We start from the raw sequence: 27,889 nt of genomic DNA, 5'->3' as shown, positions 1-27,889 counted from the left end.
AACCATGTGGACCCCTCACACAATGGACTGATGGACTGGAATTAGCCTGATGCTCTGCTGGACTGTGCTCCACCATGGAACAGAAACTCTGGACACTGGCTTTGCTTTTAACACTGCTGAATCCCCCACTGCACCTTTTCCAGGACTGGGTTAAAGGACATGGGACTTTGAAAACCAGGGGATATAATTCCATGCGAGTAAAACTTTCTACCACATCTCATCCTCCTATGGGGGCCTCTGGAAATTCTTATTCCAGCGACGCCCCCCAAACCCCACACCCACTAGCAATGGAGAAATTCTACTTGAATAATTTTCTGATAACAAAATTTTTGACTGGCTACTATAACAAATTTTTCAAAAATATCTCCATAGGATGTAGTTATTCATTAGGCAGATACTGAGTGAACGAATGCCTGCTCTGTGATTTTATTAACCATGCAAAGTGTCATCATGTAGTGTACACACTGTGCTGCCTCACCTTGGCTGTGCTTGGAATGGAGCATTCTGCTTTTCTCTTTCCTGGGATTTACTATTTAAGAGGCCTAGGGACAAATGGGAAATGCATTCTGCGTAAGTCAACCAAGTTATGGGAAAAGATCCATTTAGAACATTAGCTATCACGAGCCAAAAAGCTGAATGTGGTATTTGTTTAATAAATCCAGACTTATGGGTTTCCCAAACTTGAATCTTTCAATATAAATTAAATTAAACCTTGAACACTTGCGGGGTGGGGCGTACTGAAAAGTAGCCAGCTGCCCCAACACCTGTCGGATGCTATTTCCTGGAACTACTGCTTATTCTATACTTGAACTTAAAATTAACATCTAGTTTGTTAAAAATTCAGCTAGTAAATTAGGCTGGTAACCAGCTCTTTGTATAATTTCTGTGAAATCTGGTCATTAAGAAATCGTTTTAAAATGCATCCTTCACTGACATTACAAATTCTAGCAGCTTTCCTCCATGATATACTTGCTCTGAAATCATAATTAAAATTTAAATGTGTTCTAAATAAGTGGGTTAGAAATAGGCATTTATAAATAACATTTATATATGAATGCTAGTTACTACTATGCCATACTACAGAAATGAATTTATTTTATTAAACTTATATAAGAAAGCAAGAACCCTAAATGAACCTGATATAATAAAAGACAGTTCAAAAGTCCCTTTGAAAAAAATATTCAAAGACTGTCTTAGTGCATTTTTGCTTTTATGACTGGGGGTTATAAACAATGGAAATTTATTTCTAAGAGCTCTGATAGTCCAAGATCCAGACCCTGGCGGATTCCTGGTTCATAGACGGCTGTCTCCTCAGTGTGTCCTCACATGGCAGAGGGCAGAGGGGGCTTCCTGGGTTCTCTTTGACAAGGGCCCTAATTGCTTCCACAGGGACTCCAATCTCATGATGTAATCACCACCTAACGGCCTCACCATCAAATACCCATCACATTGAGGGTAGATTTCAACATATGAATTTGGGTAGGACACACATTCAGTCTATAGTATTCCACTCCGGCTCAGGGCAAAACTCATGCTCTTCTCACATGTGAGAGACACTCATTTCATCTGTGGATGAAAAGGGGACTGCAAACTAAACCTGACAAGCTCAGAGGAGCCCTGCGTGGTGGCCTTACACTCAGAGACATAAAGTAACCACATAGGATGGTCTGAAATGAAAACTTCTTTAAAAAAAGCAGTTTATGGCAGGCAGTCATGTCCTAGGCCAAAATCTTAAAATGTAATGCATAAAACACGGTGCAGATCGGGCCATTTTCCAGAGCATTTTCTCAATTCATCAAGGTTTTGCTTCCTGGCAGTTGTCGGCAGTTTGGCTCAAATAAACTCGTAAAAATTCTCTAAAGGTTTGAATGTTTCTTATGTTGACACATTTTAACAGTCAAAAAGTACAGTAACTTGTTTTAGTAACAACTCAAAAGTCTGTCCAAAGTCTCATATATAGGGCATCCCAAAAAAATGTATACACACACTTTGCATAATTATAAAGGCGGTGTTTATTAAAATACATTTAATTTTAAAATTGAGCTAACAGGTGTGTCTAGATCTTTGGGGACACCCTGTATATCATCTAAATCAGACATGGGTGAGACTCAAGGTATGACTCATCCTAAGGCAAATTGCTCTCTAGCTGTGAACCTGTGAAACCAAACAAATGAGGTGTTTCCAAAATACAAGGGTGGGACAGGCAAAGAACAGACATTCTCATTCCAAAAGGGAAAAATAGGAAAGGAGTGAAAGGTCCCAGGTAAATCCAAGACCAAACAGGACAAGCAAGATTAAATCTCAAGGCTGAAGAACAATCTTTGCCTTCTAGGCCCACTAGGCGGCCATATCACCCACAGGGCTGGGCAGAACGACCCCCACAGACTCTAAGCCTAGACCCTGGGCTCTCCAGGGCTGGGGCTCTGAGCGTGAGGCTCTCCCATATCCCTGTCCTTTGAAATCCAGGTAGACACAGCCATAACCACGTGGCCCGTGCACTCTGCACTCCAGTGGAGAACGGGCCACAAGAACACAGCCCAAGTTTGCTGCTCGCGCCCTCTGGAGGGGTGGCCGCTGAAGCCTGTGCCACACCGGGGCCCAGCAGAGCCGCATCTGGGGTGCGGAAGGGCATGCAGCAGAGTGCAGGGAGCAGAGCCGCCCCCTGAGGAGCACCAGCAGCATGCAGGGGGCCCCTGGGTGCTGGCGGCCTGTTTGAACTGCCCGCTGCCAGGCCTTTGAACTGGGGACTATTGAGGGCGGCAGCTCTGTTGATCACTAAACCGCCTTGGGGCATTCTTCCATTGTCTTGGAGAACAGCCCGGCTTCCCGAGAATGCAGATCCACATTAATCTTCTTGGCCACACCCTCGGTGTTGTCATGATTTACAATAAATAGGCCAAGAATTTTCTAAATCTTTAAATCCTGCTTCTTTTTGTTTAACAACTCCTGTCTTTCAGTCATTTCTCTCCGCTCGCGTTTTACTACATTCAGTCAGGGGGAGCCAAGCGGCCCCTTCACCGTTTAGAACTTGCTTCAGCTAAATACCCAGTTTCATTGCTTGCAAGTTCTACCTTCCACAAAATAATACACACACAGTTCAGCCAGGTTCTTTGCTGCTTTATAACAAGGATTGTCCCTCCTCCAGTTTCCAACAATCTGTTTCTCATTTCCACCTACCTCATCAAATGGCCTTCACCACCCATATTTCTAGCCACATTCTGTTCAGGATCACCGCGGTGTTCTCTAAGATTGAGGCTTTAGCTACAGCTCTCCTCTCTTAGCTCTCACCAGAATCATCTTTGAAATTCTGATCACGGTGATCTAGGCTTTTTCTAGAATGCACCTCAGGGCTCCTCCAGTCTCCTCCTGTAACCCATTTTCACATTTTTAGGTATTTGTTACAGCAGCACCTCTCTTCTCAGTACTGATTCCTATCTTAACCCACTTGGGCTGCTGTAACAAAAATACCATAGACTGATGGCTTCAACAACAAACTGTTATTTCTCACAGTTCTGGAGGCTGGTAAGTCCAAGATCAAGATGCTGGCAGATTCTAAGGGCACTAATCGAATTCACGAGGGCTCCACCCACATGACCTATCCCTCCCCCAAAGGGCCTACCTCCAAATTCCATCACACTGGGTAATTCATAAATTTTGGAGGGAATACAAACATTCAGTGTATAGCAAAGGCTCAATCACAAGTCAAAAAATAAAACAGTATTTTATTATAAGCCATACTTTATTTAAAATCCAAAAACAATATGAAGCAAGAAAATGAACATTTTAGAGAATACTTTTAAAAATGAATCTGACCTATTTAGCACAATGAAATAGCATTAAGAAATATAGAAAATATGAACTGTAGTATAAAAATATAAGATGCATGGTATCGTGTTAAAGAAAGAGGAATTATAACTATAAAAGACATTTTAATACCACAAAAACTTTAAACAAAAATTTTAAATGTCATATGCTAAAAATAATTTTTTTTTTTTTAGTATTATGCAGCAGGTCATTTTTAAAAAATTATTTTATTGATTTTTTTTAAGGGAGAGAAAGGGGGGAGAAAGAGGAAGAGAGAGAGAAACGATGTGAGAAAGAAACACCGATCAGTGGCCACCTGCAACCCACAATGAAGGTATGTGCCCCGACCGGGAATTGGACCCACCACCTTTCGGTGTACAGGACAGCGCTCCAACCAACTGGGCCACCTGGCCAGGGCATGCAGCAGGTCTCGATGTAGGCAAGTAAAAATGTAGATAAATTTTCTGAATATACTGAATATTCTGATTTTCTATAGAAAATGTTAGGCCTTATTACAAAGAATAGTATATATATCTAAGAGAACTGCATTTCAAATACAAGGTAATTAGTATTTTAGAAAGCAGCAGCTTTTACATTTTTTTAAAAAGCTAGTAGTCATGCATAAAAATGAAAGTTACAAGAAACTGAGTTGACAATTTTTGCCATGAAAAGATGAATATAATTAAAAAGTGAGGCAGCCTTCTTTCACTTCAACAAGAACTGTGGGTGAAAGCCCTTGTCTCAGAACCACCAAATCTAAGGACACTCAGCTGGCTGTTTAATAAGGAGAAGAACACATTCCACTCTATGCACTGACTGTGTTAAAAAACACACAGTCCAGGTCCAGGCAGGAAGCTAGAGTGCACTAGAAGCAAGTGGGTTTATCAGAGTGTAGTCACTGACACACGGTGCTGTTAGTTAATACAAACAAGTACAATCTATACCTTATGTTGATCTTATATAATCTGTACTGATCCTATGTAATCTGTAGAATGCTTACTATTTTCTTATCTTTGCATAGATACAGATTTATCTATTATTTAAAAAGCAGCAAAACAAAATAGTAAGCAGAGTCAGAATTCATAGTTCTTGCTTTTACAAAGTGCTACACAGACTGTCACATTTTAAAATTTGAAAACAAAACTCCAACTCCTGCCAATAAAACAGCACAGTGATTATCAGGGATCTTTTTTTTTTTTTTTTTTAATTTATCTTTATTGTTGAAAGTATTATAGATGCCTCCCCCTTTTTATAGGGATCTTCTAAAAAGAAAAAAACTTGTATCTTCTGTGTTACATCAAAGGAGACACAAAGGTTCAATAAGCAATCTTAGAAATTTGGACAAAAATATTTTATATATAAGGCATCTGTGACCAAGAGTGGTTAGATGTATTAAACGCAAGCTTTTATAAGGGCACTGATGCCTCTAAGTTGCTAAGAGCTCGAGAGTGGCTGTGGCCCTGGTCCCGTTCTTTCCCGAGTGTCCGACCTGGTCTTCATATGTATGACAGCTGCTGACTGTCCATGCAAACGAGGGAACGGGCATGGAAAACATAAACCTTACGACAAAAATTTTTATAATAAAATCAAATTTTCCATTGAAACATCTGTAAATTTTGCAAAATGAGGCTTTGATACATGTGCACAAGTAAAGTGTTCCTTGTACAGTAAGATAAAATATTTCTGTCTGCCTTTCTTTTTCTTTTTAAAGATGAAGAGTGTCATCCTTTCCACCTCGGATCAAAGTTGTCTTTGGTGAGAGGACATGCTGATGAACAGTATTACCTATTAATGTGAGGGCTCTGGGGTTCACTTCCCCCATCTCATATTAAAGTGTTTTCAAGCTCCTCATATATACATTTACTTGGTTAATGAGTCATAGCTTTTTCAGGATGAATTCGTCTAACACACAGATGAGACAGATACTCAATTGAAACACACATCAGATTGTGTTCTTACACTCTCAGGCTACCTGTCAAGGCTAACACCAAATAAAAGCAGTCTGCAAAAGCAGATAAATACATCTGCAAATAATTGAGGGTTGACTCTAACTCCAACCCAGCTTTTCTACATTTTTTTAAAAACCGTAAGTGCTGATTTGCTGTGTCTATCTTCTATTTTGGTGTGGAGATCTTTCAAAATACATGAAGTCCTGAAAAAGAGAGAGAGAGAAAATTATATATATATACATATATATATATATATGTATATATATATAAATAATTTGATGTAATGCATAAAATATCATCCTTTATAATTTATCTGGCAATCTTCCCAAGCCAGTTAAGAAATAAATCTAATAAATCTTTATAAAGAGGACCGAATATAAAAAGCAGCAATTACATACTTAAAATTGTTGGTAGCCAATATGTTTTCCATTTGGGATACTAATTAGCTAAATTTTTATTGTTAAAGGGAAAAAAACTTGATAATCAATATTAAATATGTCAAATATACCAACTGCAATATGTTAGTGAGCTCTTTAGGGTAAATATTATCAATTTTATTTCTATGCTTTACTTACGACTATTAACCACTAGTCAGAAATACAGCAAGTGGATTGCACCTGCTAGATCTAAGGATGGTATAGCGCCAAGAAGCTCACTGGAGAGGCAGGAAGGTGGAGGAGAGGGATATCCGTTTTAGAGTTATTTTATTTCATTAAAAAGTCACAGGACAGGATTTTTTAAGTAGTAAAAATAATCCATAACATGCAATAACGACCCCATTGGATGCCTAATATCTTTCAAGCACTCTCCTGCCCCTTTATTCATATGGTAGCTAGCATTTATAACCCTGAAAATATCAGTATTTTATCTCCATTTTACACATGAGGAGACTGAGGCTTGCAAGTGCTAAACACTTTACAAAACATGTAACCAGTAAGTGGTAGAGACAGAAACTGGTCTAGTTTCAAAGCTATTGCCTTTCTACTACACTGCTTCTCATCAGAAATAATAATTCTCTCAAGATAACGCAAAAGCAAAAGGCTTACAATGAGGAAGCAAGCTCCAAAAATCATAGCTTTCATCTTCACATCCAGGTCCAAGGGGAAGCGAATGTCGAAGTGGTCAGCCTGGCCCATGGCTGACATCAAACCGTTCCACTTCCTAATGATGCTGCCGACGCTGGAGGCACCGTCCAGGGACGTCACCTAGGAGGATAAGAGGCTGCCTTTATGAAAACGGGAAAATATTGTAAGACATGTTTTATTCTTCTACGCAGAAGCAGCTTCACTGAGCTTAAATACAGTGCAGGAGATGAATAAAATGTTAATAAATAACAATTTCAAATAGGAAATTATGGCCAAGAGGATTCAGTGCCTTGTAACCGGTTGATAACTGAGCTGGAATGCTGTGTATCTTACACTTCTCAGCCAGTGCTCTGGCTTCGTCCTCAAGGGAGTTATTAGGGAGGCTGTTTTTTTGAGGGTCTTCTCCACATAGCAAAGGGTGGGAATTGGGGGCTAGAAGGGAATTTCTTCCAGCCTAGGGAAACACATAAGCAGTGATGCATGGTTCCATGCCCATCACAAACTCCATATAATCGCCGAAGCTTCTGTGTGCCAAACAAATCGACCCTGTCTCCTTAAATTATGCCAGGATCCCAAAGGACTTCTGCTTCAGAAAGGGGAACCCTGGCACTTGCTAGAGGGAAACCACTCAGATACTGACTCTAGGTGATCAGAATGGTCCCACGCATCCTGCCCCTAAAATCTGGCTTATCTATATTTTCTCTTTCTATATATGGTCTTTCAAAAAATGAGCAATGCTTACCGACATGGTGACAGAAACTGAGAACTAAGGAAGTTTACTGGGCGTCACAGGCAACGCTGGGAAGAGCACTTTAGACGAGTCTGCTGAATTGCAAGGTGCTCGGGAAAGGCTCTAAGAAGCTCAGGGAGTATTTCTAGGAATCTCCTTTGTCAGATTCAGAGGATTATAAGCAAGCATTTTTATTCACTGAGATAAAGGCAGAACAAAAGGATTTTTCTTTTGCCTGAGAAAATGTTATAACTATGAGTTTGATTCATGTTATCAGCATTGCCCTATGTCCTGAGGACACAGACTTCTATCCTGCAAAAGAGCAATGTGCTCAGCTCAGGGGTGCCACACGTTCTGTGGTAAGGTGGGCACTTCCCTTACTCAGGGTGTATTTTCTGATCCTGGAAATCTTTGGTAAAAAGCAATTAACTAAATACAACCAAGACTACTTACTCTCAGGATTAATGTTTTAATGGTTTCTCTTATCTTTACCAAACACTAAAATCATAAAAAAAAAACTAAAAAAAAAAGCTCACATTTTGGAAAACATTAAGCGACCCACTAGCCATAATCTAAAAATCATATAGCATCAACCGGTCAACCGCTCACACCAATTTACTGGTTCTCAAGAGAATGATCTAAACCCCAGTCACTGTGAAGCCTGCTGGAGGCAGGGAGGAGGGAAGCGGTCCTCGGAGCTGCGCACCTGGAACACGGAGTCCGAGCCGCAGCCGTAGGTGGAGCAGGGCCCCCGCACCCGCAGCGCGGCCTCCCTCCTCGCGTCCTGGATGCTGTAGACGGCGCGGCACAGGTTCCAGTGGTCGCGGACGAAGCCGATGGTCACGCCGGGGGGACACTGCACCTCCAGCTGCGGACGAAGCATGACGGGGGACGTTACACACACACAGGTGCACAGCCCAGGTGTGCTCCGGCCAGCCGAGGACGGGCTGCTCCCGGGACGGTCCCGGTCTACCCGCGCTACTTCTCAGGCTCGGATTTCAGCGAGCAGCCGGGAGAGAGGAGGCCACGCTTCCCTTCGGGACGAAGTTCCCCAAGCTCCGTGTCCTCGTGGCATACGCAGCCTCTCTGGGCTCCCCGAGTCGGCCCGTGGAGCTGGGGGCCAAGGGGACCTGCATGAACAGGCCCAGGCTCCTGCGGCCTTCTGCGCCGCCACGAAGGCGGCTGTGCATGCGGGTGTCCTACATCTTCTGGCACAATCCACAAAAACAGTGACAAGCTAACGTCCTCGGTTTAAATCTCAGACGTGACAATTGTAATAGAAAACAAAACAGAAAAGAAGTATTCTGGACACTGTGCTGGGAAAACAACAGAATGTGTTATAGGTATATAAAGCCATTTTTAAAAGTTTTAAAATGTCCAATACTCTCTTACAGCTAATTATCTTTACAATGCTCCTTTGGGAAGAACCAAGATCTTCATATTTAATAATAACAAGAGTCATTAAATTATTTGGTAAAAGACCAAAATAAAAATTCTACTGACGATGTTCCTGGTGTTATATATAATTTCCTAAGAATTTTGTGTCCCCTGCATCTCATCATAGGGCAAGACTACACACTTCATGAATTGTGAAATCGATATTATTGTTCACTCAGCTGGCGTGGCTCAGTGGTTGAGCATCGACCTATCATCCCAGAGACCGCGGTTTGAGTCCTGGTCAGGGCACATGCCCGGGTTGCGGGTTCGATCCCCAGCAGGGGACGTGCAGGAGGCGGCTGATCAATGACTCTCATCATTGATGTTTCTATCTCTCTCTCTCCCCCTCTTTCTTCCTCTCTCCAAAATCAATAAAGACCTATTTTTTTAAAAAGATATTAGTTTATATATATACAATCACACACATATACAAACATAAATATTATAGCTTCCTAGGACTGAGATTTCATGTAAGTTTAGGTTTGAGATAAAAAAATCAAAACTGTATACAAATAAGTTTTAAAAGAATCCATATCATTCAGTTATAAAAAGGAATGAACTGTTGATACATGTCACAATTTGTATGAATCTGTTTCTACGACATTCTTGAAATGACAGTTCTAGAGACAGAGAACAGATTAGCGGTTGCTAGGGGTTAGGAATGAAGAGAAGGGAGGGAGGTGTGGTTCTAGAAGAGTTTTTTGGAGTAATAAAGCTGTTTGGTATTTGAATTGTGGTGGTGGATACAGGAATCTACATAGCTGATAAAACTGAATGGAACTCACACACACACACACACACACACACACACACACACACGGGAATGATAAAGAAAAAGGTATCTGACAGCACTAGCTAACATCCAGCAAGCACTGTGCTTGCCAGGCACTGTGCTAAGAAGTTGACTCTCATTTATTACTTAATCCTCACAACAGTCACCCCATGAGATAGGTATTATTAGCATCTCCATTTTACAGGAAATAAATCAAGGAGCAGAAGGGCTGTACAGAAATTACTAGAGTAAATGCTGGACTTATCATTTAAATATCCTAGTAATTGAGGGGCTATTTTTCTGCCCAGTGCACAACACTGAGGATCAAAGTTAAATTATCCAAATTTAAGCAGGTGGCATACCTGAAGTTCAAGTCCTCTTGGACCTCTCTAAAACTGCTTTACTTTTCCCTGTAGCAAACAACTTTCCTAGGACGAAACAGGTTGTAAACAGTCACCAAACCAACCCAGAACGTCTCTTTTCCGGTTCGACCACGGCCGTCTACCACGTATAACGCCATCAGCAGGCACATCAGCAGGTGTAGGTTGTGGTAGGAAGAGTAAAAGTATTTAAAGTCCCTTCCATTTCTAAAAGTATATGGTTACATTCCACATACCTTATCTGGGGACATTTATTTTTTTATATCTTTTTACTGATTTCAGAGAGAGGAAGGGAGAGGGAGAGAGAAACATCAATGAGAGTCACTGATCGGCTGCCCCCTGCACGCCCCCTGCTGGGGATCGAGCCGGCAACCTGGGCATGTGCCCTGACCGGCAATCGAGCCGTGACCTCCTGGTTCATGGGCGGACACTCAACCACTGAGCCACGCCAGCCGGGCTTATATGGGGACATTTAAATAAATGTGTGTGACTCCTGTTCTAGGTGACAGGTAAACTTCTAATACAGTGGACACAACTCATAGAACTGTGGTCACTGAATAAATAATTTTGCTTGATCCAGCCATTAGCACTGAAGAGCATAAACCACAAGCAAAAGGCCTTTTTGACTTTCCTTCCTCAGGCGAGGCCACGTGGCCTCCTCCCTCCCCACTGTCCTGCTGCACGCTGAGGGGCGCAGCCGGGGAACACCCGTCCCGTGCGGCCGGGAAGGCGCACAGCCTGTGCGAAGGGCGCGGCCGGGAGGAACGGGGCCAGGCTTCCTCTCTGACCTCCTGCCGGGTGGAGGGGCAGCAGAGGCAACAGCAGGTGCATCTGAAGGGCCTGTGCAGCGTCATGATCTCTCGGCCCGCACAGTCAGCGACCCGGAGCACAAAGGGCCGCAGCGTCCGGTACGCGTTCCTGATGAAGTCGCCGGTGTCTTCAGTCACCGTGTAAACCATCTGGTCCAGGCTGTTTTTAATATCATATTTATTATTACATTCAAAACGTGTTATCACTAAAACGTAAAACAGGAAAACCATCTTAAGTTAGAAGTAAAGGGGCCTCAAAAAGGGGAATAAGAGATATAAACCTCCAATTACTAAAAGCAAAAAAAGTCACGGGGACGTAACATACGGCACAGGGAACAGTCAATCATAGTGTAATGACTCTGTATGGTGACAGGAGGACTTATTCTGGTGATCACATCATTAGAAATATAAATGTCGAATCACTATGTTGTACAGTTGAAACTAATATAATATTGTATGTCAACTACACTTCAGTAAAAAAATAAAAATAGGGGCTTAAAGCAAAATAGCTTTTATAAAATTTCAGGTAAAATATATATAATGGATTAGAATATTAAAATAATTTGTAAGTAATTTTTAAAGTTTTAAACATTTCTATTATGAAGTTCAGGGTAAAATGATTTTTAAAACTTTTCCACATAAAAGCAAAGATTGAAACAGTATTCCTAGAGTACCTGAATTCAGAAAACGACTATACAACCATATATATGAAATTATATATAACAGACCATAAACTAATTAGCTCATGGAATATGCTGAGATGATCAGGGTCAATACTAGCTGCAAATAAGAAAATGAACCATGAAAGTCAAAGGCCCATGTGGTGGTCAAAGGGATGTGCAGAGCTGGTCCAGGGAGGGTCAGTGACCTTGTGAGAATGGCCTGAGAGCACACAGGCACCACCACTGATTTCTTCTTACTTCCCAAAGGGGGCACCGGGCTGGAGCCCAGCAGACCGCTGACTGCGGTGCCCGGGCTGACTAACGAGACGGTGACATGGAGGGGCGGGGACGGGCGCTGGCCAGGGCAGCTGGCCAGGTGAAATGTGAATCTCTGTCCAGTCTCAGAGCTTACGTGTGATGTATGAATAGAGAGTTATACAAAATCTTTCCTTTCATTACTTTCCTGAAAAGAGGAACTCCTTTTCTCCTTGAATCACTAGAAAGTGATCAACATAAATGAGGAACCAGGTACTGGATAATGCGAATTGCCACCTGGTTCAAATACTACTGAACACTACTGAATTATACATACTTTCCAGAGGTTCAAAATGCTGAAGAACATGTATGTTGTCCAGCTGTTGGGAGAGAACAAAGCAATTAGGATAGAAATAACAGAATTAAATCAAATCAGCATTAGAAAAGAAACTGATGAGATAGGTATCAAAATTCATCTCTTACTACCAAAACATATTTTTGAAATTGAGTGAAATACAACAAATTTTGATCAAGTGGAATTAGCCTATCTGCACCTGATTAGATGGTTATTAGTAGAGCTGTTGAGATAGGAAAACACTTTCCTCCTGTTCCACTGTAAAAGATTAAAACATTTGTCTAAAATATCAGAAAATCACCTCCCACCACAGTAACGGCACCTGGAAGCAGCTGGGTTGACACAGGGTGTCCCTAGCTCAGTTTCTACGCACTGGTCTCTGACGTGTCACTCACACACCGGAGATGCCCAGGCAGGCACGGACAGGTCGTTTTAGCATGGACCAGCCAGAGTTAAAGCAATTTTCTCAGTGGCTTAGGGAGAGCGAATCAGCCAGGGTGGATTCCACTCCACACAGGACTGTCCGATCTTCTATCATTTGCCAGGTACTTCTGAGAGATTAACATACTGACTTCCGCTCACTGGAGCTACTAAACACCAAGACGTCCCCTAGGTACACACTTAAATAACGGGAGGGTCTGAGAGGGCAGGAAGCATGTGAACATGATGAGGACAAAGGGGAAGAAACTTCAGAGGTGGGATCCCTTCAAAAGGGAGACTGGGAATATCATTAAGTACACTTCTCACTTTACTTAGGAATCACTCTAACGGGAGACGGTTTAATGGGTCCATTATGTTATCCTCGGGAACATGCTAGCAGAAGAGAAAACCCTCCTTGCAGACACACTGATCATTTCTACACAATTTTAGATGATATAGATTAGATCATTCCTAATCCCTGAGCCCATGCCTGAAATGCCATATTTCACCCAATATTGTTGAATACATTAACTAATGAAAAATGCACAAATGTGATAATAAAGAAAATTTAAAATTACAACTTATGTGAATGTTTTGTGGTGTGACTGAGTATCGGAGGGTAGAGAGAGCACATAATCCTTCCTCCAATCAAAACTTTTCTTGTATGAAAACACAACCAGGTGAGAAGTCTAAACATGTAAAAAGTATCCAAAGTGGCCACTAAGGTGGGTTACAACCCCTTAAAAAATCTAGAATGTTAAAATCTAGGCTTAAGAAGTAAAAATATTCACTGCATGTAAAAGCATCTACTGCTGAACAAAATTTTCTAAGGACATGACGCCCATTAGCGTGGTTCTGAGAAGTCTGCCCAATGAGATACTATGGCTGTTAAGAAGCAGATTTCTAACAAACTGGTGGAGGCACTGGCCAAACCAATACTCTATAAATGATTGAACTCTGCTACTTCGGATGCTACAACCTTGAGAGTCCTGATAAAGATCCGTGTGATCGCACAGGAGACGGCAAAAAGGCCAGGCTAAAGAAAATGATGAAGGTGACGGGCTGGGCTCCACGACTTCTGCTCACATACAAGGGGTTTTAAGTATAAATCCACACAGCTTTCCTCTGTGGGTGGGCCCTGTGTGCCAAAAATGTTAGGTACATTACAAGCCTTATTCAAGGCTGTACCGTAAAGGGGCAGCAGGGCTAGAATTAAACACCAGGTTTGCCTGGCTCCAAACATGTTTCGTTTCTTTTTCATTTTTTTTCTCCCCCAACTCAAAACAGTCAAGAAACGGAAAAGAGAATCCATGAAATGTTCATGCAACATTAGTCAGAATAATAGAAGAAACTGAGAAACTGTTTTTTTTATATTAAAATAAACAATATTTAAGCTATACATTTTCAAAAGAGAAATGACTCCAGATCTTGGATTTCCAAGGACAATTTCAGTTATTTATCGAGTACAAAAAAGGCCTCCTAAACTTGATTAACTTGTAAACATTTCATAAGCTTCTAAAGCAATACAGGGGTCTATTCTAGCACTTTACCTGAATGGCTGGCTTTGTATTTTGTCATTTTGACAAAACAATTTAATAAAAACTTTGGCTCATGTAAAATCCCAATTTTCCTCATGCAGCTGTACCGACTTCCAGGCACCCACACCGTGACACTGCACCAGTGGCTTCAATGCAGAGGACTGTCAGGGTCCCTATCTTTATACAAAATTGAAAACATACCAGCTTCAAGGAGTATTTGGTTGACTACATGGGAAGACGCGGATTGAACTATCAAGTCCCTTACTTGTCATGTATTTCAACACTTCCTTTTTCTAAAAGCGAAACATGACCCAGCAGTTTCTAAGGGATTTCCGACACCAGCTTTATCTTCTTTTCCTTACGCAATCTTTTTCAGTTTCTGGCGTGGGTTTTGAAACATACCGTTTGGTCCACCACCCTGGCATACCGCCATTTCTGACCTGGACGTCCTGGCAGCTCCAGCATGTCGACACAGATGGAAATCAGAGTTGCTGTGCTACGGGGAGGGGTTCTCTGGAACTTGGACTGCAGGACTATCTTTGGGAGGTCCCCTATTTTTATTTGCATTGCATGTTTTGGGGGGTGAGAGGCGTGGATGATGAAAGCTATGGTTGGTGAGAAAAGGCAACAGGCTAAGGCACTCAGTGACTCACTCGCTGTCTGCTCTTCTGTTACTTTTTTACGTTGCTTTTCTTCATGTTAACTCTACTTCTAAGCAAAGAGCACCCTGACAGGCATCTTTGAGAGTTTCTTATATTCATATTCCTGTATTTTAAACTGCCTTCGACAGAGCATCATGAATATCAACATATATCCTTTACAAAAGCCACACTCATCACACCAGAAACATGCCTATACTCTGTCACCTCCTTTCACATTCCTAAAATTAGTCCCATCACTCAATCTCACAAACCAGACATCTGTCATCACTAACCCATGTTATCCACTCACTTCAACCTTCTGTCTCCTGTTGGATCCCCAGCCATGCTTCATTAGGAAATATAAACTGGACTTGGGTGAAGTACCTGGGTTAAGTATTCCAGACCAGGAGGGCAGTTGGGCACAAGAGTTGTCCCTGGCATCCATGTTATTGGCGCAGGCTGACTTGACACTGGATATTTGCCAGGCTGGTACTGGATGGGATGGGTATGACAGATTGGCTGGCAGTAGGGGAAGGCCCTGGGCTGCTGCAGACCATAATATGCCATAGGCAAGCCTCCTGGGTAGCCTGCAAGTGGAGGGACAGCTACCCCAGGGGGTCCTGTGTGAAAAAACAAATGCGAGTATTATATATCATTAACACTGCAATACACTGGAAGTTAGCATGACTTTTTACGTGGTGATGATATGGACCACATGACATTCACTTACAAATAACACGATGTTCCAATTCTTAGTGTGTGCCATGTACCAACACTGTACTAATGGTGTTACACGCCAACTCACTTAATCCTTAAACTTTATGAGATGATTATGCCCGTTTCAGAGGCGTAGAAAGAAGGCTGAGCCATGAATAGGTTAAACTCGCTATGCACGAGGATTGTTCCGCTCGTGAAGAAAGAATATACCTACTTCATTAGGCTTCAGTGGGATGACCACAGGCTCGCACATAATTAGCACTGTAAACTTCTGTTACACATCACAGAGAGTAAGGCCTACCTAACTTTAGAGGAGTGCTGTAATGACTGCTACCTGATTCCAGAAGTTTCATCATCCATACCCATTAGCAGTCTTTCCCCGCCCCCCGCCCCTTCCACAATTCCTGGAAACTGTCCCTACAGACCTGCCTAATCTAGGTATTTCACAGAAATGGAACCAAACCATACAACATGCAGGCTTTGTGTCTGTTTTCTTTCACTTAGAATGTTTCCAAGGTTCATCCATGTTGTAGCATTCCTTTTTACTCTTTTTATCTTACTCTTTTTTAATATTCAATTAAGTTTGGATTTATTGTAATGCTTTTTTTGTTTATTAAGAAATAATTTACATACAATACACGTAACCCTTTCTTGGAGTACAGTTGATAAATTTTCACAAACTTACAGAGTCAGGCAATTACATCCACAATCAAGATACAGAACTTTTCCAGGATCCCAAAAGTTTCCTTCAAACCCCTCTCCAGGTCATTCCTTTAAAAAAACTTGTTTTTTACTGATTTCAGAGAAGAAAGGAGAGGGAGAGAAACATCAATGAGAAACACCAATCGGCTGCCTCCTACACTGGGGACCAGCCCACAATCCGGGCATGTGCCCTGACTGGGAACTGAACCGTCAACCTTCTGGTGCGTGGGATGACACTCGACCAACTGAGCCACACTGGCTGGGCACTTTTTCCCCCCCAATTCTTTTTGTTGCTTTACTTTTTATGGGCAACTAACATTCCACTGTATGGATATATCATATTTTATGTATCCATTAGTCAGTTGATGGACATTTGGATTGTTTCTACTTTCTGGCTATTCTAAGAAACACTGCAGCGAACACTGGTGTAGCAGCTTAGGTGTAGATATATACTGGAGCTGGCAAATGATAACTCCATGTTCTGCTTTTTGAGGAATTGCCAAACTATTTTCCAAGTAGCTTCATCATTTCACGCTCCCACCAGAAGTGTATGAAGGTTCTAATTTCTCCACATGAACACCAATACTGTCTTTCATTTTAGTTATTTTACTGAGTGTGAAGTGGTAACTTAGTGCGGTTTTGATTTGCATTTTTCTGATCACTAATGATGTTGAGCATCATTTCATGGACTTATTGGACATCTGTGTATCTTCTTTGGAGAAATGTCTATTCAAATACTTAGCCCACTTTAAAACGGGATCTTTTGCCTTTTTGTTGTAGCATTTTAAGTACTGTTTGCATATTTAGGATAAAAACCTCTTGCCAGATAATTTACCAATATTATTCATTCTGTTGATGGTCTTTTCTCTTAGTATTAGTCTTTGACACATAAAAGTTTTTAATTTTTTTGAAATTCAATTTATCTATTTTTCTTTGGTTAATTGTGCTTTAGGTCTCATACCTCAGAAACTTGCTTAGTCCAAGGTTATGAATACTTATACCTGTATTTTATTCTAAAAGTTTTATAGTTATCATTCTTATATGTAGGTCTTTGACCCATTTTTAGTTTGTCGGGGGTTTTTTTGTATGCAGTATAATACAGGGGTTCAAATTCATTCTTTTTATATTGACATTCAGTTATCTCAGTACTATTTGTTGAAAAGACTATTCTTTCCCCAAGGAATTGTTTTGGCACCTTTGTTGAAATCAGTTGGTCACAGATGTTTGGGTTTGTTTCTAGACTTTCAATTCTATCCTGTTGGTCTACATGACAGTTGTTATGCCAGCACCACATGGTCTTGACTATGGTAGCTTTGTAGTAAATCTGGAAATTGGGAAGTGTGAGTCTTCCAAATTTGTCTTTTCCCCCCAAGATTGCTTGGGCTATCCTGAGTGGTTTGTATATCTGTATGTATTTGAAGATTAGCTTACCAATTTCTTCAAAAAAACCTACTGGGAAATTGTTAAGAATTGTGTTGAAACTGTAGATCAATTTGAGGAGTATTGCCAATTAAAAATATTTACTTTACCCAGCTCAGTGGATAAGTATCGACCTATGATCCAGGAGATCAAGGTTCGATTCCCAGTCAGGGCACATGCCTGGGTTGCAGGCTTGATCCCCAGTAGGGGGCGTGCAGGAGGCAGCCGATCAATGACTCTTTCATCACTGATGTTTCTCTCTCCCCCTCTCCCTTCTTCTCTTTGAAATCAGTAAAGATATATTTTAAAAAATAAAAATATTTACTTTACAAATTTATTACTATGGGCTATCTTTCCATTTGTCTTCTTTAATTTCAACAGTATTTTCAGTGTACAAATCTTACACTTCTATTACATTTATTCTATGTATTTTATTCTTTTTGATGTTATTATATGTAGAATTGCACTATTACTTTCTTTTGGCTTGTTCATTGCTCATGCATAGATATAACGGATTTTTGTCTTGTATCTTAGTACACTGGTGAACGCATTTATCAGTGCTATGTGCATTTCTTAGGATTTTCTGTATACAAGATCATCTCATCTGCAAAGAAAGATAGTTCACTTCTGTATTTCCAAAATCCGGATGACTTTTACTTCTTTTTCTTGCTTAATTACCCTGGCTAGAACCTCTAATACAATGTTGAATAGAAGCGGCATGAGAAGACATCCTCTATTGTTCTCAATTTTAGGGGGAACACGTTCTACTTTTATTAAGTATAGTGTCAGCTGTGGGATTTTTCATAGACGCCTTTTATCAGGTTGGGGAAGTTCCTTCTCATTTCTAGTTTGTTGAGTGTTTTTATTATGAAGGATGTTTCATTTGGTCAAATGCCTTTTCTGTATTCACTGATGTAATAATGTGGTTTTTGTCCTATACTCTATTAATATAGTATATACATCAACTAATTTTTTTAATTAAATTTATTGGGGTAACAAAAGTCGGTAACGTTTTGTAAGTTTTAGGTGTACGACTTTATAGTACATCACCTGTATCTTCCATTGTCAGTTCATAGCCCAAAGACTAGTCTCCTTGCTTTCACCATATGTGACCCGTTACCCTCTTCATCTTCCCCCACCCACTTCCCTCCTTATAACCACCAAAATTTTGTCTGTGTCTATGAGTTTATTTCGTTTGTTCATTTGTTTTTTGTTTTAGATCCCACATATGAATGAAATCATAGAGTTCTTGTCCTTTTATGTCTGCCTTATTTCACTTGTATCAATTAAATTTCAGATGACAGACCAACCTTTCACTCTTGGGATAAATCCCACTTGACCATGGTGTAAAGCCCTTGTTATATATTGCTGAATTTGGTTTGCCAGTATTTTATTGAGCATTTTTACATCTATATTTAAAAGGGAAATTAGTCTGTAGTTTTCATTTCTTGTGATGTCTTTGTCTGATTTTGCTAATAGGATAATACTCGCCTCAGAGAATAAGTGGGAAAGTATTCACTATTCTTTTTTTTTTTTTTTTAAAGAGTTTGCAAAGGATTGGTATTAAAATGTTCATTGAGCATTTGGTAGAATTCCCTAAGGAGGCCATCTGACCTTGGCTTTACTTAGTCAGAAATTTCAAATTACTAATTCAGTCTCTTTACTTGTTATATATATCTATTTGGGTTTTCCATTTCCTCTTGAGTCTGTTTGAGTTGTTTGTGTCTTTCCAGAAATTTGTCTATTTCATCCAGGTTTTCTAATTTGTTGGCATACAGTTGTTCACAGTATTCCCTTACAGTAGTCTTTAATTTCTGTAAAGTTGTTAGCAATGTTCCCATTTTCATTCCTGATTTTAATAATTTGTGTATTATTTTCTTGGTCAGTTTGGCCTAAGTTTTTTCAATGTTGTTGCTCTCTTCAAAGAACCAATTTTTAATTCTGTTGACTTTATTGCTTTTCTTTTCTCTATTTCATTTACTTTCAATCTAATCTTTAAGGTTTCCTCCTGTTTGTCTTGGGTTTGGTTTATTTCTAAGGTGAAAAGTTGGATTACTTATTTGAGATTTCTTATATTTTAATGTAGACGTTTATAGCTATAAATTTTCCTCTAGGTACTGTGTTAGCTGCACAACATAAGCTTTGGTATACTGTGTTTGTTTTTTCATCTCAAAGTGTTTTCTAATTTTTCTTGTGATTCTTTTGCCCCTTTGATTACTTAGGCGTGTGCTGTTTAATTTCCTCATATTTGTAATTTCCCTCTATTGCTATTGATTTCTAATTTTACTTAATTGTGGTAGAATATACTTTCAATGATTTCGGTTGTTTTAAATTTATTGAAGCTTGTTTCATGGCCTAACCAGGAGGTGTAGCCTGGAGAATGTCCTATGTGCACTTGAGAAAAATATATATCTGCTGTTGTTTGGTAGAGTGCTGTATACATCCATGTTTGTTTTATAGTGCTGTTCATGGCTTTTACTTCCTTTCTGATCATCTGCTTAGTTATTCTACCCATTATTGTAAGTGAGGAATTATAGTCCCCAGTTATTATTTATTGAATTGTCTATTCTGCCCTCTAGTTCTTTCAGGTTTTGCCTCATGTTTTTTGGAGCTCTGTTTTAAGTGTATTTAATTGTTACACACTCTTGATGGAGTGACATTTTCACTATTATAAAATGCCCTTTATGTTTAGTAACACTTTTTTTAATCCTTACCGAAGGATATATTTATTGATTTTAGAGAGAGAGGAAGGGAGAGAGATTCCCCTACCATCCCTTCCTCCCTGTGGTTTTTTAACAGCTCGAGAAATCCAAATCAGAGTTTCTAGTTAGTGGAAAGTACCATTCCCCCTCCATTTCAAGCCCAAGCCTCTCCCTTTTGAACTCTTTGTAACTTTTACTCTGAGTGTTTTACAACCATGTGAAAATGATGGTAACATGACCTCCCTAGGACATCTGCCGGACTATCTCCTGGAAAGCAAACAAACTGCAACTTCTCAAAACAACCTCCGGAATCTGGAAAACTCCAAGGCAATCCCCCAAGTCCTCTTCCCTACTTTTTTCAATTTGTCCCAGCTGTGTTTACTCCCTCGTGCACTAATAAAAGAACCACCATAGAGATAAATAAAAAAAAAAAGAACAATCCACCCTATCCTAGGTGCCTTGTGCCACCAAACAGCACCTAGCCCTTTCACCCTCGGCCCAGGGAAAGTATAATAAACTCTCTTTTTGCATCTATCTCTTCTCTCAGTGTGAGTTCTTTCACAGCCCGTGCTGGCCAAACCCTAACAGTATGTGGGAGGTACCATTATTATCCTTAATTCACAGAGAAGGAAAACTGAGGTATAAGGAGGTTAAGTAACTTGTTAATAGCTAATACATGGCAGAGTCAGAATTAAAACTCAAGCATTTTGACTGCAGAGGCCGCACTGACTAAATTATGACAATGCTTCTCCCTAGATCAGAGGCGAGGAAGATGAACTCCCAAAATGGGATTCTGTGGAGAGCCTGGAACTATAGACTGAAAGAGCAGCTCTAGCTAGCAGCTATTTCAGGTCCTTAAGTCCTTGGGTTCTGCACTCTCCCACTGCCCACAGAATACCGCAGTGCAAGGAAAAAACAGCTCAGCTGGCAGAAAGATGGTCTCAGGACAGTACAGGGCGACCAGCATAGAGACAGAGCGTGATCTGCAGTCAGCTAATGCTGGGAAAGCCAGCCACCACCAGGAAGGGACATGGCCCGAAAAGTACTTTCGAATGAGAAATAAAACAATCCCTATAAGGCAATTGGACAGAGGCTCAGGTTCCGCTAATTTGGGCATTAAAGGGAAGTGTAGCTTTTGAAGCTGATGAAGTCTGGGAGATTTTGGTTACTCATGAAAGTCATGAATTGTAAAACCATTTCTCTTAATACTGAGAGCAAGGCCATGGAATGAATCAACATTCCTTTATCTCGGAAACAATCCTCAAGCCCATTTCAAGAACCAGGTGCTGTGCTTACTGCCAGAAACAGAAAGGTGCACAAAGACATGTCTGTCTTCAGGACATCCAGTTCTATGGAGAATTCACAAACTGATAAGAAAAAATGAGTGGCCATTATGAAGCGAGAGACTGCTGTAATCAGAGGCAGACGCACAGTGTGACAAGATGAGAGAGGAGGGGGCAGCTGACCCAGGCACAGGAGGCACCGCAGAGGTAAGTGCTGACACTCAGCCCTCACCAGCGACTCCACCAGGGGGAAAGGTTTCACAGGGGGAAAAGATGCAGACAAGGGGAGGCTCAGCACTGCGGAGGGGAATGGCCACAAATGGAGGGGGACTCCGCAGGTGAGGTAGAAAGGAAGGTGGGGAAGGAGTGAAACTTACGAAAGATCTGTACTCTGCACAAAGAACTTGAACTTTATGCCAACCAAATGGAAAGTGGAGTGAACAGTTTTACATTTAGAAGCTTTATGAATGAGGTTCGCTTAGGCAGGGGGTGCCTGCAGCAGTCCAGATGGAAGGCGGTGAAGTTTGATTGTGATGAAAGGAGCAAAAAGTGCAGAAATAATAACCAACATTTAAGAACAGTATTGTCTTAGTAACAGATAGGATGCCAGGAATGATTCTCGAGGTTCTGCCTTGGGTCCCTGTAGGGGACAGAGTAGAGAAAGAATAGAGGCTATGTGTTCAGGAACAAGGTACCAGAATTGGATTGAGAAGCACCAAGTTTGATATCCAGGAAAAATGAATATGTTCTGAGCATGGTGACTACAGTTAATAATCCTGTACCATATACTTGAAATTTGCTGAGAGTAGATCTGAAGTATTCTTAGCATTAAAAAATTAAAAGGTAACTATGTGGGGGGGAAAAAGAAGTCTGTTATGGAGCATTTTCCCGCCAATACTAGTGTGAGAAATACTGCCTTGTGGGGTTTGTGTTTTCTTATTTTGAATACTATTATCCTTTTTTATTTCAAGAAATTATGTCATTTTCTCTGTATAGGCTACATATAACAAAGGTTTATTAAGTATTCTTTTAAATATATTTTGGACAAAATCATTCTGGGGAAGAATACATACCCAGTACTATAATGCAAATGGAAATTGTATAACTGAATTTAAAGAAATTAATTAAAGCCAAATATTTCAAGTATAATATTTCAAGTTCCTTAATGTGAATGTCACCATAAGAAAGTACATAGTTCAGCCACTAGGTGGCGGTCACAGAAAATTTTTGTTACTATTTCATAACAAAATTCATTAGTTGTATGCTCTGCATCATCGTATTTTTCAACTTATCTAGTCATTTAATTTGAAGGATGTCTCCTACACTCTTCTTAATTTTTTTTATATATTGAGGAATAAACGCTTTCTCAGATGACCAGAATATGACTGAAAACCAGTGTTTATGTCTTAGAAATAGTGGAACTTCTGTTCTAATAGAATCTAGGTACCTGGATAGAGTGACTGGTAAAAATAAGACAGATTATGTAGATTGTGTTGATAGTCACTGAAATAAAATATAATGAAATGATCAGATACACTAAGATTATAATTTTGGATTGTCAAAATCTTCGATTTAGCTGGGCCAAGCCAGTTATGGGGGTTATACTGGATCAGAGCCACACAATATGCATGTACATGAGGGAAAGGGGAAAAATAAGCCCTGCTGTTTCCAGAAAACACTGCAGGGCAAAGGCTACCTGAGCTCCATGGATCATACATTTAGGGCTAAAACAATACACATCTCTGGCATCTCCTGTGGATATCAGGGTTTCTTCTGCCCTTTCACAGCCTAACTCAATGATTCCACCTCTAAATGTACATAAATATATGTTTGAAGAAATACTGCTACAACCTTATCTCTCATTTTCTAAATCATTAAAATGTATTTGAATACAATCCAGATGAAAACTATTTCCTTAGAAGTATATTTTTAATTTTAAAGATTTTATTCCTTGCAAAATCACTTTCTAAAAAGACTGTACCTCAGATTTCCATTAGCAGTATGTGTATCCATTTTCCTCAGTCACCACCAGCGAGCACTGAGACTGGAACACCTGCAGAACTACGAGCTCCTGAATGAGCAGGCAGGGCCTCTCACCTCCATGTCCCTTGCCGTTTGTGCCCTGCATGCTTCACACCAGACCTTCATGACCTATGCTTTCGGATACATTGCTCTTTCAGCCACCCATGGTCCCTGCCCCCTCCCTTTTGTTTGAGAACCTATTGTGCCAGCACAAAATGATCTCCTCAGTCAGGGATCCCCTCAGATCTCTGGTAGTCAGTTACTGTCACCTGTGCCCCTACAACGTTCTCCTCACATTTCCATAACCGAGCAGAGAGAGTGGCATCGATGTCTGCACAGCTTCCTTCCCCAGTAGCCTACACAGCCTATGAAGGTAAGAGTATGTTCTTGATTGACACCTAGTAAAGCACTTGGCAGCCTGTAGGTACTTAATATTTATTGAACTACTCAATTAATTTATTTTATTTTTTCCATCACCATTTATCCTCTCTATGCCTCCTTTCATCTCTACTCACCCCCCTAATTATTTTTAAAAGCAACCTTAACTATTAGTATCATTGTCTGGAGAGAGGAAAGAGCCTTTCTGAATATGTAATGTACCTTGCACAAAATGGGAATCGTAGTCAGGAGGGGCATCAGGCCTTGGATCGGGTGACTTTAATTCCTTTTCCATTTCGTCTGCCTGTTGCTCAGGGGCTGTGGGGCCTAAACCTTAGGGGAGAGACAGGGGACATGATTTACAACAGAAATGATAATATAACAGAATGCATTCATTTTTTTCTTGTTGGCATGCACCAATTCATGTAACCAATATAAAATACACTTATATTTCATATAAAAACATAACTCATATGTACAATAGACATCAACCTATTAATATATTTGATGAATTTCCAGGCTGAAGATGGGTTTAAAAAGAAAATATTAAACCACCATGCTATGATCAAAGCAACGAGCTTTCATGCTACTAGCTGGCGGATGCTGATTCCTACCTACATAAATTCCTTTCACAGTGTCAAAAATCCTTTTTACTAATATGTACAGTTGGATATACAGTAAATCAGATTTTTCCTGAATTCACTTTGGAAAATGGCTGTTTAAATAAATTCAAAACGTAACACAATACTCGGTAAATTCAAAACAGAGCATGATGAATACTAAATGGTTTAAAAGCCGGCGGTGCCACACACAGGTCAATGAGAGGCGGCTCCAGGGACTCACACTTCCACCCTATTCTTCCCAAAAGACCTAAGTCACTGTAATTACTTCAAGGCAGTACTGAAGCCACTTTTCTTTTTCTTTTTTTTTTCACTGTAAAGTTTTTAATGAACAAAAAAAGTTAAATACAAACTTACATATGCAAAATAGATTATTGTATAACTGGTAACCTCAGAGCCAAGTACTAAATTTTCTTCCACAAATTTCAGTAGGGGTGGAATGGGGGGGAGGGTGTGTAAATCCTAATGAATACAAAACGTAATTTCAGCTTTCTATATATATATATATATATATATATACATATATATATATATATATATATATATATATAAAAAAAACTTTGAGGAAAAATAGCTTTAAATTGAATCGTATCTTTTGAAATAAACAGCGGAGGCCAGCCTTTACAATTCTGAGGTTTATACTCAACCAGATCTGGGACGAAAATGAAGATTTAGGGTTTAGTTACTTCAAATCCAGTTTCAAGAGTAGCAGTCACCTCATTTCCAGAAAGGAAAGTCTCTTTAGATGACCAGGACACTCTTCCGAAGATGCCTGGGTAGCCAGAGTTCCTCGGCCACAGTTCCACTCTTCCACACCATGCCGATGCCGGAGTGTCGGGCTTCCTCTGACAGGCAATCGGAGCCCTAACCCCAGCGCTTCTCCTGGCATTTTCAAGCCTCAAAAAAATAGACCTCCAGCTTCAAGTGGGCAGTTCCCGCTCCAGCGTTAGAGATGTTAATTAACACCACCCCCCCACCCCACCCCACTTCCCTCCCTCCACATCAGCAGGGAGTGGCAGCTTGATTAACATTCTTTTCAGAAATAAACAGTTCAAACAAGTAATTCAAAGTTAACTCTAAAAGGGCAGCCACGCCCGGCCCGTTATGCCTGCAGATGAGTGAGCGAACAAATACACGTGACAAACACGGAAAACAACTACTCATAGGATAAATCCTGCATTTTCCACATTCGCAGGGAAAAAATCTTTTAAAAAAGTATTAATTAGCGTTTGTTCCTGTGTGGGTTGAACAGTCCAGGGCTCTGGGCAGGCACAGTCTTACAAACAGCCCTCCGCATACCAAGTCAGGACACTGGGTGCAGGGCCTTCACGCATGTCTGACAGCTCAGTGCCTGAGAGAGCAGGTGACGCAGGGGCTTTCTAACCCACAGTGCACGAGGTATATGAAAATGTTCGTCCATGAAAGAATCAGCAGCAGCTACGGGACTGGGCAGGGCATGCTCACAGCAACTGCTGATGAAGGATTTCCCACACCATCTTCTTCCGGAAGAGGCATCTGGTGCTGAGTAAATGTGATAGACATAGAATCTGCGTATTTACAAGTAAACATTCCACAATCACTCCCATTCAACTGTTGAGGAATCTCGTGGGGCTTCATGCTGTAGTGGGTCCACTCTAAAAGACTCAGGTCAACGTTCCTTTTGGTCTTACTTTCATCCTGTAAATGCTGAAGGAGAATCTCACAGATCCTGTTGCCCTTTTGTCCTATAGAATCCAGGTATTTAAGACTCTTTTTTCGTAGGTCTATCACCACCAAGCTCCAACGTACCTTCCGATGAATAGGTACCAGAATTAGTTCCTGTTCAAAGAGATTGACCCCTTTGGTCCATCTTTTCACTGCTTGGTAACCCCCAGACTTTAATTTGGGATAGAAGAAAGTACTGAATGCATGGAGTGCTGGATAGCCTTGCTTTTTATTTCTTTCCACCAGAAGATTCATGTAAAAATTAATGACTTCATCATTGAGCCAGTGAAAGTTCCTCAAGGTCTGGATATCTCCTGGAGTGATTCGCAATTTGAAAGCGCTACTTAGGACCTCATCCTGTGGGCCATGGCCTAGGGCGTTACTGATTTCCTTTTCCATGTCCTCTGTAAGTTCAAGAAGATCATCCGTTCTTTTCTCCCGCTCTTTGCCTGAGCAATTTTTTTCTTTCGTCTCAAGTATTGACACTTTCCTCCTGAATAAGCCATTGCTTCCACTGCCCAGGCAGAGTCGGGCTGACACTTCTTCAGACAGGTCAGGTTCCAGCTGGTGTCCTCTCCTACCTTCATTTTCAAGTCTGATTCCAACTGTCTTCTCTATATCCAAAATTGTCCCCTTTGAACATCTCTTTTCACTCCTCACTGGGCATAGAGGTCCCCTTGTTTCAGCAGCTCTATATTGTTTTGGAACAAACTGAGTTGTTCTGACTCCATGACTTTGCTCTTCCCCCCAGCCTTTGGTCTTTAATGTATCCACGTGACATCTTTGAGAACTGTGATGAGTTGAAGCTACAGGAGGAACAGAGTTTCCATGAACACCTTCTTTGAGTCTCTCCAATAACCTTCAGTACTTCTCTCTTTCCTCTTTTTGAACACTCTCCTCCACCGTACAATGGGGACGCCTCAGACCCTTGCCACCCTCTTCAGTAATCATCTCTGTTACAACCTGAGCCTGAGGTTTCCACGTTAAGGAACTCTCTGGATTGCTTTTGCTATGACGGCGGCCACCTGGTCTTCTATCATAGCCTTCTGGGTTCAAAGTAAAACTGAAGGAAGGCAGGACTCTGCGAGGCTGATCTCGAGTTACTGTCACTCTGACCTTTGGATAGTCACTTATTCCATTAGGAGATTTATTACCCAGTTCCAGCATGTTGTTCCAGGATCCAGAACCTGTCAGTCCACAAGATGAAGAGTTCGAAAATACCTCTCCTGAAGGGGCTGCGTTCCGCGTTCCGTTACAAGCAGAAGCTACCATGGGCTTCGTGGTCAGCTGGAATGGGGACCCGAACAAGCTGGCAGCATTGCAGAGACTGGTTTTCACTTGGTGAATAAAGCAATCTAATCTTGGTCTTTTGGCCGGTATTTCATCAGTGTCCACTGCAGAAAACAGAGTGCAAGCCGGAGCAGCGGCGGCCGACACCCCCCGAGACACACACCCCAGAGCTGTGGCCGCCGCTTCGCCGCCTCAGCCACCACGGCCCTGAAGCC

At 40.9% G+C, this 27,889-nt stretch overlaps 1 protein-coding gene and 1 pseudogene across 3 annotated transcripts in view; both read right to left on the bottom strand.

The window, feature by feature from the left end:
• Nucleotides 1-3,732: 3,732 nt before the first annotated feature.
• Nucleotides 3,733-27,889, bottom strand: part of PLSCR4 (phospholipid scramblase 4) — a 40,929-nt gene continuing 16,772 nt past the window's right edge. For both annotated transcript variants that reach the window (XM_081139043.1, XM_081139042.1), the window contains 7 exons: nucleotides 24,283-24,393; nucleotides 15,222-15,457; nucleotides 12,221-12,263; nucleotides 10,946-11,172; nucleotides 8,275-8,436; nucleotides 6,800-6,958; nucleotides 3,733-5,956 (listed from right to left, as the gene is read on the bottom strand). In XM_081139043.1, coding sequence (XP_080995169.1) covers nucleotides 5,912-5,956; nucleotides 6,800-6,958; nucleotides 8,275-8,436; nucleotides 10,946-11,172; nucleotides 12,221-12,263; nucleotides 15,222-15,457; nucleotides 24,283-24,393 — 983 coding nt within the window. In that variant the 3' untranslated portion in view covers nucleotides 3,733-5,911. The remainder of the gene's footprint in view (nucleotides 5,957-6,799; nucleotides 6,959-8,274; nucleotides 8,437-10,945; nucleotides 11,173-12,220; nucleotides 12,264-15,221; nucleotides 15,458-24,282; nucleotides 24,394-27,889) is intronic.
• LOC308557661 (sentrin-specific protease 2 pseudogene) lies at nucleotides 26,141-27,671 on the bottom strand (annotated as a pseudogene). The gene has a single exon. The product of its transcript is annotated as a sentrin-specific protease 2 pseudogene (transcript).

The sequence above is a fragment of the Miniopterus schreibersii genome (assembly GCF_964146895.1).
Source record: "Miniopterus schreibersii genome assembly, chromosome: 5".
NCBI lineage: Eukaryota > Metazoa > Chordata > Mammalia > Chiroptera > Miniopteridae > Miniopterus > Miniopterus schreibersii.
Note: the sequence above shows the minus strand (reverse complement) of the source record. Positions and strands in the feature narration are given on the sequence as shown.